Source organism: Meleagris gallopavo, chromosome Z (genome assembly GCF_905368555.1).
Source record: "Meleagris gallopavo chromosome Z, MGAL_WU_HG_1.1, whole genome shotgun sequence".
Lineage (NCBI taxonomy): Eukaryota > Metazoa > Chordata > Aves > Galliformes > Phasianidae > Meleagris > Meleagris gallopavo.
Genome location: NC_139435.1, coordinates 48,162,269 through 48,176,612, shown reverse-complemented (window position 1 = coordinate 48,176,612; position 14,344 = coordinate 48,162,269). Strand labels below are relative to the sequence as shown.

The window sequence follows — 14,344 nt, the reverse complement described above, 5'->3', positions numbered from 1 at the left end:
AGATATAGAAATGAAAAATGCTAGTATTTCTTTTTGTATAAGGCAGAATATCCTTCCCTGGATACTTCGCACATACCTCAAGGCCTGTGTGCTCCGTCAAACGCTTACCACAAGAAGAACCAGTAGGCAATGTCCCTAATGCAACAGGATCTCCTTTTCTTAGCATTAATTGAGATCCAGTGGGTAGAATGGAGTTCAAAGTTTGTACATAACTGAAATTTGCATTTAAAGGACGCCAACTTTAACTGTACAATTTGGTGTAACTTCAGGAAAGTCAGAGAAGTTACATTCATTTACTTGTGATTATTAAAAGTGACCAATAAATCTGGGGGGAAGAAAGTAAAACTGAATGAAAAGTCAACAAGCCATGTCATTAAATCATTATTTACAAAATATATAGAACAATGCAATGCCTCTGCCTGGTCTTATAAGAGACCAAAGCTGTTGTCAAATGAAAATAAAATTGTCTTTCCCTCCTAACAGCAAAGGCCAGTAATGTTTCCTCAGATAATTTTCTGGGGAAAAGCATTTATATTGTTCTAAAACATCTGATAATAATTACACATTTATTTGTAGTTTTCATGAGTGATGATAGCAGAGGAGACAGAAATAGTCCACTAAAAGGGGACTGTAATTGTCTCTGCCTCTAAATAAATGGAGGTCCGGTTGAACATGGGGAGGCAAAAGACATTACTTAGCACAGAATATTTGGCCCATTAATTTTCAAGGGTTATGAGTATCCAAAATTTTGCTTTGCCCAACACACTTCAGCTTGTGGGGTTCACATCTAACATAGCACAGGGAGGCACTTCCCTTTCAAGTGAGCAGTCTGCTCTCTTTAGCAGTTTTGTTCAAAGGAGAAAAGACAGTGGAAAAAAAAAGAAGCAGGATGTGACAAGCTGCATACATGTTAAGGGCAAAGCCATGTCTGTGTTAGTAAATGAACAACAAAGAGCACTCTAAGACACTTATCTCTGCCTCAGAGTGGATTGTTTGACAGTTCCTGGCATTCTTCTGGCACAGACCAAATATTGCTCTTCCAGACTGATTCTTAGCTCTATTTGGTAGTTAGCCCAGGCCAGGAACAATTCCCAATTGTCAGTTTGTATGTAGCCATGATGTTTTTGAGGTTGAGAAAGTTTAATAATGTGGACGTGTACTGCCCTGTGGCCTCAGATGGCCTTAGTTCCTAGGCACATTTAATTTACTAATATAGATATTACGCAAGTGCATCATAAGCTTTAATATCCATCAGGCCTCACTGGAATAGATATGCCCTGTGACTTACCAAGAATGACTAGGGAATCTATAATAGGATGCAGTTCTTGGAGGACATACGAGACTATAACAAAATTTGAGAAACTAGAAGAAAACTGTAACTAGACACTTACTACTTAAAACTTGTGCTTATCCAGACAGAATTCCTTCTCTAACCTTTGGCTACTGGTAAGAAAAGAAAGTCACCATATCATAGACTACTGTGTGTTGCATTATGAAGAGTAGAGCTAACTGACCTTGCACTGATAGAATTGCCTATGTAATATCCATAAACGTAAATACATCCAGATAGTAGAAAAAATGATAAAAATGAAGCCATTACATACACAGAAATAATAGGTTTTTTTTGTTTTTTTGTTTTTTTTTAATTTAGCTAGTTTAAAAAAATGTTTTCAAAGTGACGAAAGGAAAGCTAAGTAACTGTTTCCAAAATGTTTGTATGACTAAGTGATGACTAGTGATAGTGGCAGCCACAAGAGAAACCAAGTCCAGGGCTGTTTTATTCTATACCAGTGCAGAAAACTGAAGATTCCAAATCTTGAAGTGTTTTAGACATCGAAGAGAGAGAATAAAGATACAAGCAGATGAGCCTGATGAGAAACTGAGAGTCTTGAGATTTGCATTTGTTGAAGAGTTTTACTTGGCATAGATGGACATATGTCAAGATAAGGAAAACAAGTTAGGAAAATAGAGGCAATAGCTATCTACCTAGGCTCAGAGGGAAGTCACAGACCTTCTGACAGCAATGAAGAGGACAGAGCAAAGTGATCCCCAGTGAGTGGTACTTAATACAGCATAGGATGGCACTCAAGCAGCTAAGAATTGTTTAAAGCCTTTGGAACTGGAAGCAGGATTATGTCCTCAAGGCAGCCAGGCAGAGAGATCACCACAGCAGTGAATGTTACAAGAGGCTCCATGTGATCTTATTCATGTTTCACATTGGACTGGATGTGAAGATGTCCATCTTTATGTGGATTCAATTGTTAAATCTGTTTGAGAAGGCAGAAAACAGCAGCAGCAGCTAACTTTGAGCTCCAGAACCAACTCTAACTGAGCGGCCCAAGTTTCTGCTCTTTTTTATGTGGCATTTGGGAACTTACTGGATCCATTTCTAGCTAATGAAAATAATGTTTTGCTTCAAAAATAAGAGACCAATAGGACATTTAAGATTATGCAAAGCCAGTCTGTTTCTAGGGAGCCTAAAATCATTATAATGACATAAACAGACACCCCTTGAGCAATGTGCTTTGTAAATTTTCCTTTGAAATACAAGCCACACATGCAGCCTAAGAGCAGGACATCAACAAAAAGATGTATGCAGGCAAAGAAGGTTGCTCCTGAAAGAAATGAAGAACAACTGGGAACAATAATTACATTTTTGAATATGTAGTCATTTTTTCTTTTTCCTATTCAAGAGTAATAAACAGTAGTTTTCAGGATCTCCACGTAGACCTAGCAGCAGATATAGTTTTACACGTAATGAATGAGATTCTCATTATACTTATCCTTCTCTACCCACCTCTACTGAAATCCATCAGCTTTTCCAAAACATGGCCATTGAGGTGCACCTCAGCTTCTTCTACAAAGAGAAGGAATTTGTCTGAGGAGTCATGCTGGCAAGTCTTTCCACCCAGGTGCCCTAACTGATCTTGGCCATTATGGAATAGAGAAGCCGTCTCACAAAACCAGGCCACAGGCCACAAAGTGGGTTTCAGAGCTAAATTAACACCTTGAAATAAGTCCCAGAGCATTTGTGTAACGTATCCTTCACATCATGCTCTGTACTAAAATCTTTCTGTGTGTTTCTGTGGTTAAGCAAAATGATTGTTATATATTTAGAGCAAATTATATCTGCCCCCAGAAGGAGGTGGGTGGGTGCAAAAGGAAAACATCAACAACAAAAAATACAAGTGCAAGGATAAAATTAATCCGATGGCCAGTGCTGTAATACTCAGGGCACAGTCAACAGATCTGACCAGCCAGAGAAGGTACATGTGGGTGGCACAAGATCAGGGTATCTCTGCTGACTAAAACAGCAGATTATATGTCCAGTTCTCAACATTCTCTCACCAGATCCTTGAAGACTTATCAGTATTATCAGCTGCCAGTAATAAAATTAAAATCTGTGAATTCCTCTCTCTGAAGCTGTTACAAGCCTGGTTTAAAGACAGCCTTGAAGAATTAAGACTCTTGAGTAATACAAGATTTTCAAATGGCAAATTAAAGAGTACTTTGTTTACATGAAGGTATTTAAACATTTAAAATGCTATCAAGTAACCCTAAGAAAACTCTCCTTTAAAAAAAAAAAAAAAAAAAAAAAAGTTAATTACCGAAAACAAAACAAAACAAAAACCGGTAAATTGAACATAGAGTTCTACTGTATTTGAGCGATACCAGAATAAAAGATTTTAAAGAAATTCAGCCAAACCTCACCCAAGAAAACTCCAACCAACAAATCAACAAATCAACCAAAAAGGCCTGAGATTAGCTTTCTGAGAGCATTATGAAAATCTCATGCTTTATCTCCTCACACCCTCTATCAGACATATAATTGAAGTAGTCCATAAGTTTGCTCATTTTCGAAAAGGATTCTTCATAGAGAAAAGGCTCAAGAGAGGCTTTTGCCTTCAAAAGTGATAACAAGACTTCACCAAACGCACATAGACATGCATGCAAAGATAAAACAAAAATTATCCAAATAATTTCTATATTTCTTAAGTTCTTGTATTTGATACCTGTGCCTAAGTAGAGCTTAGTTTATTTTAAGCTCTTCCTAAGCTCAGATATAAACACAGAAACACATCATTTACTGTCTTGGTAGCTTTAACATGATTCAAGATCATTCTGATTGCTTAAGCAACATAAAATGAAATTAAAGCTTTCCCTTTTGCATTCCACCTCTTCTAATTTTTCTCCATGCAATGAAGTCATCATAATCATCCACCTTTGATCTTGCAGTCATCTGTGACACTAGATTAAGATATCACAAGTGAACGATAACGACTTCACTGAATTAAAGAAAAAGAAAATGAGATTCATAAGGAGTGTTTTATTATTTTTTAAAAAAGAAGAGGAAAAAGGAAAAAGAATGAAAAAGAAAAAGAAGGAGAAGAAGAAGGAGGAAGTGGAAAAAAAACCTAGAAAATCTTACAAAGTAGTCATGCAAGCTGCATTTAAGAAGGATGGAATTGTGATTTGAAAAATCACAAAATCACATTTAAAAGCCTTGGTAATTCTTTGAAACTCTTCTCTTGACTGTTAGTTGGGGGGAGCTTGAATATTTTAACCACCAACTACAAAATATTTGAACTAAATATAGAGTAACTGTACTCGAAGGCTGTTGTGCTTCTGTACTATTCTTGTCTTTGTTTCCCCTTTTTTACTTGTACAGGCTGTTCCACCACCAAACTTTGAGATGCCAGTTTCTATCCCAGTGTCCAACCACAGCAGCCTGGTATACAGTAATCCAGTCAGCTCACTGGGAAACCCCAATCTTTTGCCACTGGCCCATCCTTCTTTGCAAAGAAATAGCATGTCTCCTGGCGTGACACATCGGCCTCCGAGTGCAGGTAACACAGGTAGGCTCTGTTCAGTCCTCTCTTCTTAAATTCTCTTTTATTGGCTGTCTGTGCACCTTAGGTCACTTTAAACTGTACTCTTACGAACAAGAACTCTGTTTTTAGTAGTCATATCAGTTTGTCCAAAATTGCTGTGTTGAAGAATCAAAAAAACGAAATTGGTTTCTATTCCCAATTTAGAAAACAAACAAACAAAAACATTCTAAAAAGAGCTGAATATCGACTGAGATTAAGGGAAATCAATAAAAGATTAAAGGGAAGACGATCTGCTGTTTCATAAAAAGGCAGCTTGTCTACTTAATTCATGCAGTAAGTCTGTACACCATAAAACTTTAAGGGGCAGGGGAGAATACATGGCCAATGCAAACAAGTTGAAGCAAGAAACTTAAATTGCAGGTTTGGAGGCTACAGACAGAATTTATTATTATTACATGTTCCTTGATGGTAAATGTTAGTTGTCTGTTCTGTATAGCAAGAAGCTATGCTCCAGTCTGGTAACGATGAGGGCTCATCTCTGAACAGGATAAAGGGGGATTAAGTTAATTCGGTGTGCCTGACTGGAGCAACATCAACATCCTTAAGAATACTGGGTTCAAAGAATCAGTTGAGGTCTCCAAGTTCAAAGGGAAGTTTGTGAAATCCTTAGAATGAATTTCAATGAAAAGCTGCAGAAATTAAAATAAAAAGTTATGTAAATATATCTGATAGCATCTGAGCTAAACTCTGCTTTGTGACTCTGGGCATGATCTGATGCCCTTTGAAGTCAGAGATACAGAGAGAGAAACAGTAGTGCATATGCGAGCAGGTCATTTGAAGTCAGAGAACATTTTGAATGTTTGCCTATTATAGTTTACTGTACTCACTTGTAGTATTTCAACCCTCTAGGTGGCCTGATGGGTGGGGACCTCACTACCGGTGCAGGCACCAGTGCAGGTAAAGAGAAAAGAACTTGTATTTCTTTTTCTAATTGAAGAAAGGAATTCCTCCAAAGGCTAAATCCTAAAATATCTTCCATATTGGAGATCGGATATTGGTTTATTTTCCTCAGCTGCATAGTGGAGGGTTGATAACTGTGCTTTAAAAAGTTTGTTTTCTTCAGTGTTGAAAATCTTGTAGTTCAGCAAATTCCATGGATACAAGTGTCTATCTTTCTTCACAAGGGCCTTTCCATAGAAGCTTGTAGGTTCTCTGCACTGGCTGATCAGGTGAGATTCCCACTGAGGCCAGTGTCTGAAACTTTGACTGTTTATAAGTCACAGAGAGTTTTGTCTTTGACTTAGTGGAACTGAGCAAAGATTTCACTATTGAATTTCTCACTAAATTTTCATCTACTGAGCACAGATTTAATTTCAAGCCCAGGTTTAAGACCACTTCTGGTCATTGAAATCTGTTAGCATTCTCTTAAATAATCAAAAACTAACAACTTAGTTTTACATTTGTGCTTAAGTGCTTTTGGACATGGCAGGGAAAAGGATTTCCCAAATAATCACACAGTGGGAAAGACGAGCCCCTTTAATTCTGTTCCCATGAAACTAATGAGAACTATAAGGACTGTTAAGGTCGATATAATCAAAGCAGTGTTGTCACAGTCCTATTTGCTGAGTAAACTCAGTAGTTTGTTCACAATGTCAATGATGTTGCATTATTACAAATATAGATTACAAAAGACAATGGCAAGATTTCCATTTCAATTTTAGAAGTAAGCACATACATTTAAAGAAAATAAGTGGAGTTTTTACATGGAGCATATTTCATGTTACTGAGTTAACTGCTTTCATAACAGTAGGGAAAAATAGTCGAAAGATTCGTTTTGTGCACTGTAAACCAAGGCCAATATATCTGCTGAATCTAACACTCTATCATAAAATGACTTATACAGAAATTCTGGATATAGCAATCTTCTTTTTTCTTGGCTCTTCTCATCCTGCTTTGGACCACCCCCTTTTATCTTCACACATAGATGAGTAACAGATGTTTGTGTGATGCATCTGTAGTAAAATGCAAACTGCACTGTATCAAAAGACTGCTTTAAACACATGCTAATGCTTTGAGAGGTCATTTTGTATTAATTTAGCAGTAGGATAAGCAAACCACAGGAACTTAGGTATAGTATCCCTTGTCAACAAAAAAAGAAAATACAGTAAGCATGATAGTTTTGTTAATTATCTTTTGTGCGAAAAAGATAAAGAAATATTTGTTCTGGTAGTGCTCTTATTTTGTCTGGTTTTGTTTTGTTCTTTTTTTTTTATCTCATGTATAGTAGGAACTTCAAGAGCGACAGCAGAGGAAGTCAGATAATAATTTGATTGCCCTATTAAGGGGCTCCCTCTACTGTTTTGTTAAGAAATGTCATTGTCTCATTCCTGGTTTCTCTGTTTCTTTAAAAAGATGTTGGAAAGCAATTAGCAAAAACAACGTCTTCTTCTAAAAGAGGCACATACTAAAATAAAAGCTCATCAACACAAGCATTTGGTGAAATAATCTTCGTGTTTAATAAAATCTGTATATCAACATGCTAGCTTAGAATGTTTTTTCTTTTTAAATACATTATTTTCTTGAAAATATATTAAAAGCATATATAAGCATAGTAAGAGGATTGCTTATTTACTTACTAACTCAGAATTTGCATCTCCTGCATGAAATGATATGCACTAAGCTCTCAAGCAATCTAACACAGGAGTAGGCATTTGATTTGAGAGGCATAGATATGGGTAGCATTGCTGGAAATGCATTGTAAATATTTAATTGTATGAATAGTTTTTGCTCTTTAACTGGCAATAAGATTTTAAACACCATTAAAGAAGTGTTTTCTAGATCTCTTAAATGCAAAATAGTAGGAAGAATTTGATACAGGGCTGAAGGAAGATGAAAGGTCACTATAAGGTCAAATCCTCTGCCTTAGTTGCCTTATTCCACAATGGCACTATTTTGGACAGCCCTCTCTCTTAAGGGGACAGAAGAATGAACATCAAAAGTTCTCTTTGTTCATCATTCTTCATAAGAAACAGAGACCTCTGTGTTTTATTCTAATTGGCATCTTAGAAGCTGGTAGCATGCACATTATAAATTTGCATTTTTCTGCAGTGTCCAAAAATAGCATGTATTCAAAATAACATACTCCATTAAGAGGAGTCTATACAGTTTCATTTCTGTCACTACAAAATGAAACTACTCTTGATTGCTAACACCAGACCTCAGTTTCTGCACTACTTTTACAAATCACATTATAACAAATTATAACTGCAGCAACACAGATGGTAAAAGATTAGTTGAGCCTGTGTTTTGAAAACTATTATTTTAATGGTTTTGATTATTTTAAGTAATAACCCTGAAATAATTTACAATTTACCTTGGGACTTAACCCAAGACATGAACAGAATATAAGAAAGGTGACTGTTTCTTTATTATCCTGCTCAACTAAATACCAGCAGTGGTATATCTAACTTAAACCAAGGTTATTTCAGGTTTGTTAAAGCAAGTTTACTCTAAGCCAAAACCTGATTGAATCATTTCTATCATGTGACAGTAGCAGCTGCCAAAAAATTGGAGTGAACTTCACATTTAGTGTATTTGCTAAATTACAGCAAAGCCAAACCAGAGGCTTTTGACTGAGAGAAAGAACAAGAACTTTTTGGACTCAGATCAGTTTTCTGGACCACAGTTACATTCTGGAGTCACATCCATCAGTTTTTTGCTGTAACTAACATGAAAATAAGAAGTGGCATGTTACCAGTTTACTTTAATAGACTGTGTGAAGTTCTTAATTTTGGGGAGCAGATTTAGTCAATAACAAAACCAGCTAAGTCAACAGTAACTTCACCAGAAATAAACAACTATAAAGTTGAAGTTTTAGCTCTGCAAATAATCTGTACTCAAGTTTTATACAGCGATTCAGTATTTATCCAGAGAACTTGATAAAAGATTTATACTTCAAAAGTATTCAACAGTTTTAAAATCAAAATAGATCTGTATTGGGGAAAGTCTTCTTTTCTTCCTGTGTTTTAAGCTTTTGATCTTTAAACTCACTGCATTTCAGATGAAGATATACTTTTTTTAATATGGTTTTCAGATTACGATATTTTTTATTTTATAATTAAGCTTTTTTCTAAAAGGAATAAGTCTGGTTAGGTCAGCAAAATTTCTTTAAATTTTAAACCACTATAAATAATACAATCAAAGTAAAAAAACAATATAAAGTTTTAAATCTAGTGACTAGATTTTACGAGAATTAATTGTTTATTTGCTTTCCTTAATTTCTTTCGCTATTCAGTTGCTTTACAGCCTCCATCTTGACATTAATATTAAAGAAGCAAGTTATCCGAGAGTACTTGCGAGTCTGAAAACGCTATCAGTGTGTCAAGTGCTTTTTCTCTGTAAATCTTACATCCTTAAGCTACCTTTAAGTCTGTTCTTTAAAATCATTAGACACAGAAAAGATCAGCAATGCATTTTTGATCATTCATCCTGTGTATTTCCAATAACTGAAACCCATATTCACGTATAAATCAGTAGCTAGACATTTCCTTCTCAAAATGGAGCACAAGCTAACAGTTGTCTTCACATCTACTGAGAGCTCGAGGTCTTAGATTTACTTTCCAATGTTATAATTTGCCAGTGCTTTTCTGCAGCTTCTTCTCTTGACTTGGCTCTGGGTGAACTTATTATATATTCTACTAATATTGCATGTCAAATATGCAGTCTTTTCTTTATTTTTTAGTTTCCACGCTCTTGGGAGAGAATCAATCTGGGTGATATCATCTCAAAAAAAAAAGAAAAAAATGAATGATTTACTAAAAAGAAATAACTATCTGCCCAAATAAACCTACAAACACTACCAATTCTAATAAAAGAAAGAAAGTAACTAAGTAAGAAAGAAAGGAAGAAAGAAAGTAAGAAAAGATTTCAAAGGCACCTAGTTCCATTTGTGTCTTTTGAAGTCTTAAATATAAATAAGCAAACTAGTACTAAAAAAAATGAAAACTTAAAGAGTTACATAAATATTCTCTACTGCATTCTGAAATCATGCTTGGCATAGACAAGAGAAGATAATTCTAAGGCATAAATGTGGAATAAGTTAAACAAACAAGTGAGCTTAGACAATTATTCCCAAACTGCAGTTTACAGGCGACCTGTTGGTACTGGGTCTGCCGAGGAGAACATGACAGTCATAAACCTTCCCTTCTAGCTCATTAAGTGCAGTTGCCCACAGATCTCTCACCTAAGGATTGGGTAAGATGAGGTACAAAAGAATAGTAAACAGTTCCTGTCCAAGGAAGTGTACAATCCAAAAGAAAGAACATGCAGTCATTCATAACAGAGTTCATGATGCAACAGTGCCAAACCCAAACAATAAGAAATCACAAATTGACAAGTTGGCTTAAAATCATGGAGGGGGATAAGAAATGAAAAGCATAACGGTTTTTCTTTTCCCTCTTTCCACTCCCTGAATGCCAGTAGCAGTTGCTTTTCCAATCTTTCTTCTGTATAAGGAGGATATGTGATTCTTTTCAGTTCTGCATTGGTCCAAGAGTCAGTGTCTTACAGGAAGTACCTACAAGTGGGAGATTGGTGATAAATGTGAGATTCCCCAATGAGAACACTGGAATGTATTCTCTAATGTGTACTACGAAGGAAACAGTCCATCTAATAGTACATGAATTTTGTATCCGTTTAATCAGTCAACACAAGACTTTACAAAACTAGGTTCTTTTCCTGCCCTAGCCAACTGATCTGTTTAATACAGCTTGTTCAGACTCTCTTCATACACGTAAAACTCACGACAGTGAAACTTTTGAGCGTGAATTTGAAAGGATGGTTGTGCAGTCCATGTAAAAGTCAGACAAAATATTGCAGAGAGTGCTGAATGCAAAAGTTGGATGTGTGTATTTTCAGCTGGCTCACATGACCTTTCCAAAGAGGTTCATGTAAGTTCATTCTTAGTAGACGTCACTGAAAATTTGTGGAAATTTGTCCTGTATTATGTTTCCATCAGTTGTGTAAGTGTTGACTTAGTAATTTATTTAGTTATCCTCTGTATCATCATCTCTATTATCAATGTCTCAATATTTGTATTTATAAAAAGACAGCTTGAAAGGATTGAAAGGGAGAGAGCCCTAAGTTTATATGCAGTGAACAATTAAGTGAATCATACAAACTGTGATTTTTTTGTGAGAATTAAAAGACGAACATGATTGATTTCTTTTCCTCTATGACAAGCTGTAACTAATATTCTTCTAGAGTGATTTGGATTTTTAGATAAAATCATTTTCCTTGTGAAGTCAGTGGGAATTTTGTTTTCCATCCATGAGACAGGAATTTCTCTGCTGGTGGCATTTTTTAAAGAGCAAGCATTCTTGCTCTTTAGAACATCAGACTATCTACTGTTGCACACTGCAATCTACATTCTTGTTCCAATTCATATCATATAAAAAGGCATTGCACATCAGCAAACATCTGGATTCCATGTCTATCCTGAAAGAGGCAGTTGATGCCTCCAGGATCTGAGATGCAGCAGTGACATTGCTCTGAGAAGTAAAGCAAGAAATGCTTTTAACCTCCTGAAGCTGGGACCGTGGCCACATGCAGAAGTTCCTGATAGTATTAAGCTAATGTGACCTCTGCCCTTTAACTTTTAACATGATTCCCCAATTAAGATATTTGAGCCATAGATTCCAGTTGTTTTCCAAATCTCTGGCAAGCTGATTTTTCCCTTGATAACAGTTGGAACAGTTTCTGAGAAGTAAATGCCAGATGAGACAGGGATCAGTTAATTACTGAGCTTCTCTTTGCGTCTGCCTAAATTTCAAAACAACTCCAAGCACTATTATCTGTGTGCAGAACACTTTCCTTTTGTGTGTATATTGGCCTAACATAGGCAAGTTAGAAGAATAAGGTCGTGTCATTTGTATTTAAAATACACAGTTTGGGGATTTTTCTGACATTTTAAACTATGCACTCATCATATTTCAGTAATTTTCCATTAACAAAAATAGTCAATATAACGTGTGGCTATATGCTTAAGAAGAAAAAAAAAGAAAAAAGACATTTGTTTCTAAAATTTCTTAGGGTACCGAGAAAGTACACTTTCAAAGTATGTACTTTTTTTATAATTGGTTTTTCTCTTGTCCTGAAATACTTTTCATTTAAAAAAGCATTTTCTGTGAAATTATAATTTATTTCAAATGCCCAAAAAAACAAGGGGCTCATCATTAGCAAGTGATTTTTCAAAAGCAAGCCATGTGTCAATGGCTCTCATGCAAGCAGTCAGGAGAAGTGAAGTCCTCTGCTCTTCCCAGGCTCATATATTTTTCCTACATATCTTTAGATAATACTTTATTTTCCAGCAGCATGGTTTTCCCTCTTGCATAAGTCTGTTCTTCCCTTTCTTATCAAACTAGAACATCTCATATTAAAAAAAAAAAAAAAAAAAAAAAAAAAAGGTACCGGTAATTGTGTTTCTCTGCTTAGACAGAAGTTAGAATGGATCATTTTTTCAGCTTAGTGTAAAACATATTTTTTTTTTTAGTGAACTAACTATTAAGCTGTAATCCTAAGTGCTTAAAACGTACTTTGGAGTGCAGATTATCTCAGACAGGTTAGGTCCGAATATGATTTGTGCATCTTGCATGTGTTATGTGATCGAGTCTATGCCACTTAGTGCAAGACTTTCAGAAAATGTGCCAGAGGCAGAGGTAGGCTAGCTCTTTCACCATGGCAATACACTTTCAAGTGGCTGTCTGATCCCTAAAATCTTGTTTGGTCTTAAAAAACACAGTAGTATTGTTCTGATATTCGTTAAGCACTTCCCACCTTCTTGAACTACAAAAGCGCAGTCTTTATAATGTACAGAACTGAGCACTCTGTAATTTTCTTAAGTGTTTTTCTCTTAAAATTTACAGCTTAGTTACTGTGCTGCTTATCACACTGAGTCACAGAGTCACGGGGGGTCAGAAGAAGCCTCTGGAGATTGTCCAGTCCAGCTACTTGCTAGAGTAGGTTACCTACAGTAGGTTACAAAGGAAAGCATCCAGCTGTCTTTTGAGTATTGCTGTAGAGACTCCACAACTTCCTTGGGCAGCTGTTTCTGGTGTTCTGTCTCCCTCACTCTAAAGTTTCCTGTGTTCCAGTTTGTGTCTGTTACCCCTAGTCCTCTCACTGGTTCCATCCTCTTGACTGCTGTCAGTTAGATATTTGGAAGCACTGATGAGATCTCCGCTCAGCCTTCTCTTCTCCAGGCTCAACAGTCCCAGTCTCTCAGCCTTTCCTCATAAAAGTGATGCTCCAGGCCCCAAATCATCCTTGTAGCCTTCCTCTGTCTCTCTCCAGTAGTCCTCTGTCTATATGGAGATTCAAGATAAGCAAGATAATGTGAAAAACTTGTTTTTCAACATAACCGTGGATGCTAATAATTAACTTCATTTGAACAAAACTGTATTGTGAAACTGGAAATAAGTAAAACAATACGATCAGAGGTAAAGATATAGGAAATATAGAATTTTTACACTGAAGCTATATGCTCTGAGATTCCTGAAATAAGATACCATTCAAGAGCTGTGAAAGCAAATATTAAGATGCTATTATCAGGTGTATTAATATTAAGCATATTGACAATACTTCAAAATCAAAAAATACAAGCAGGACCTGGAGCTGCGATGTCTATTGCTTTCCTTCTGTATTGAGGAAGCAGAAAGGACTAAAGACAATTGTGTCAGCCTGAAGAAGGCAGAGCACTCTTCCTCCTTGCCAGCATACGCAGAACTCGAGACAGAACTTTGCTGCTCATGTCACACAGATATCCCTGTTCCAGAGATTGCAAGGAGGAAGTCCAGATCTGTGCTGATATATCTGCCCGCAGCTTGGGAAGTCTCACTGCAGTAAGAAATGTTTTGAAAGGTTGCTTACATTTCCCTATGTGGGCAGCCACAGGCTAATCATGTAGCCAGGTGCCATCATTACATGTACCATATTAAGGTGTCAACTACTAGCACAGGCTGAAGTGGGAGAATATTTAGTGTGAGAGCTTCTTTAGAAACATTAAAATATGGATCTTAATATAACAACAAAACATTACCACGGCGTTAGTGGTCAGGTTGGTTTGCAGTGTACTTAGCTACTCACTTGACCCAGCAGTAAAATATTTGCATGAAATTTAGTGCTCAGAACACTGTTCTCATGGTCTTTCATCTTGCATGTAAATAAACCCACCTATCTTTCCATTTGGTTGAAAAAGTATCTCAGATTTCTGCTGTCCAGGACTGATGGCCTACATTTCCAGAGATGTGATTTGCAGTGTTTTCTGTAGTGTCAAGGCTCTCTTGTTACTGTCAGCTTCTCCCTGAGAAGCACCCTCCCTATCCTGAAGGAAACCTGAGCCTACTTGCTGCAGGAGGGGATACACGTGTCCTTTTCAGCAGTATTTGTGTGCACCTGCAAATACTCTAAGCAGACTAGATTGTATGTGTGTTGCAAATTTTAGATGGCACTTGTCC

The 14,344-nt window shown here is 36.4% G+C and overlaps 1 protein-coding gene across 12 annotated transcripts in view; it reads left to right on the top strand.

Moving 5' to 3' along the window:
- MEF2C (myocyte enhancer factor 2C) overlaps positions 1-14,344 on the top strand; it is a 134,294-nt gene that overhangs the window by 99,645 nt on the left and 20,305 nt on the right. For 10 of the 12 annotated variants that reach the window (XM_085214329.1, XM_085214327.1, XM_085214328.1 and 7 more), the window contains 2 exons: positions 4,670-4,856; positions 5,742-5,789. In XM_085214329.1, the coding sequence (XP_085070455.1) occupies positions 4,670-4,856; positions 5,742-5,789 (235 nt within the window). The remainder of the gene's footprint in view (positions 1-4,669; positions 4,857-5,741; positions 5,790-14,344) is intronic. The other 2 variants (XM_085214331.1, XM_085214334.1) reach the window with 1 other exon arrangement.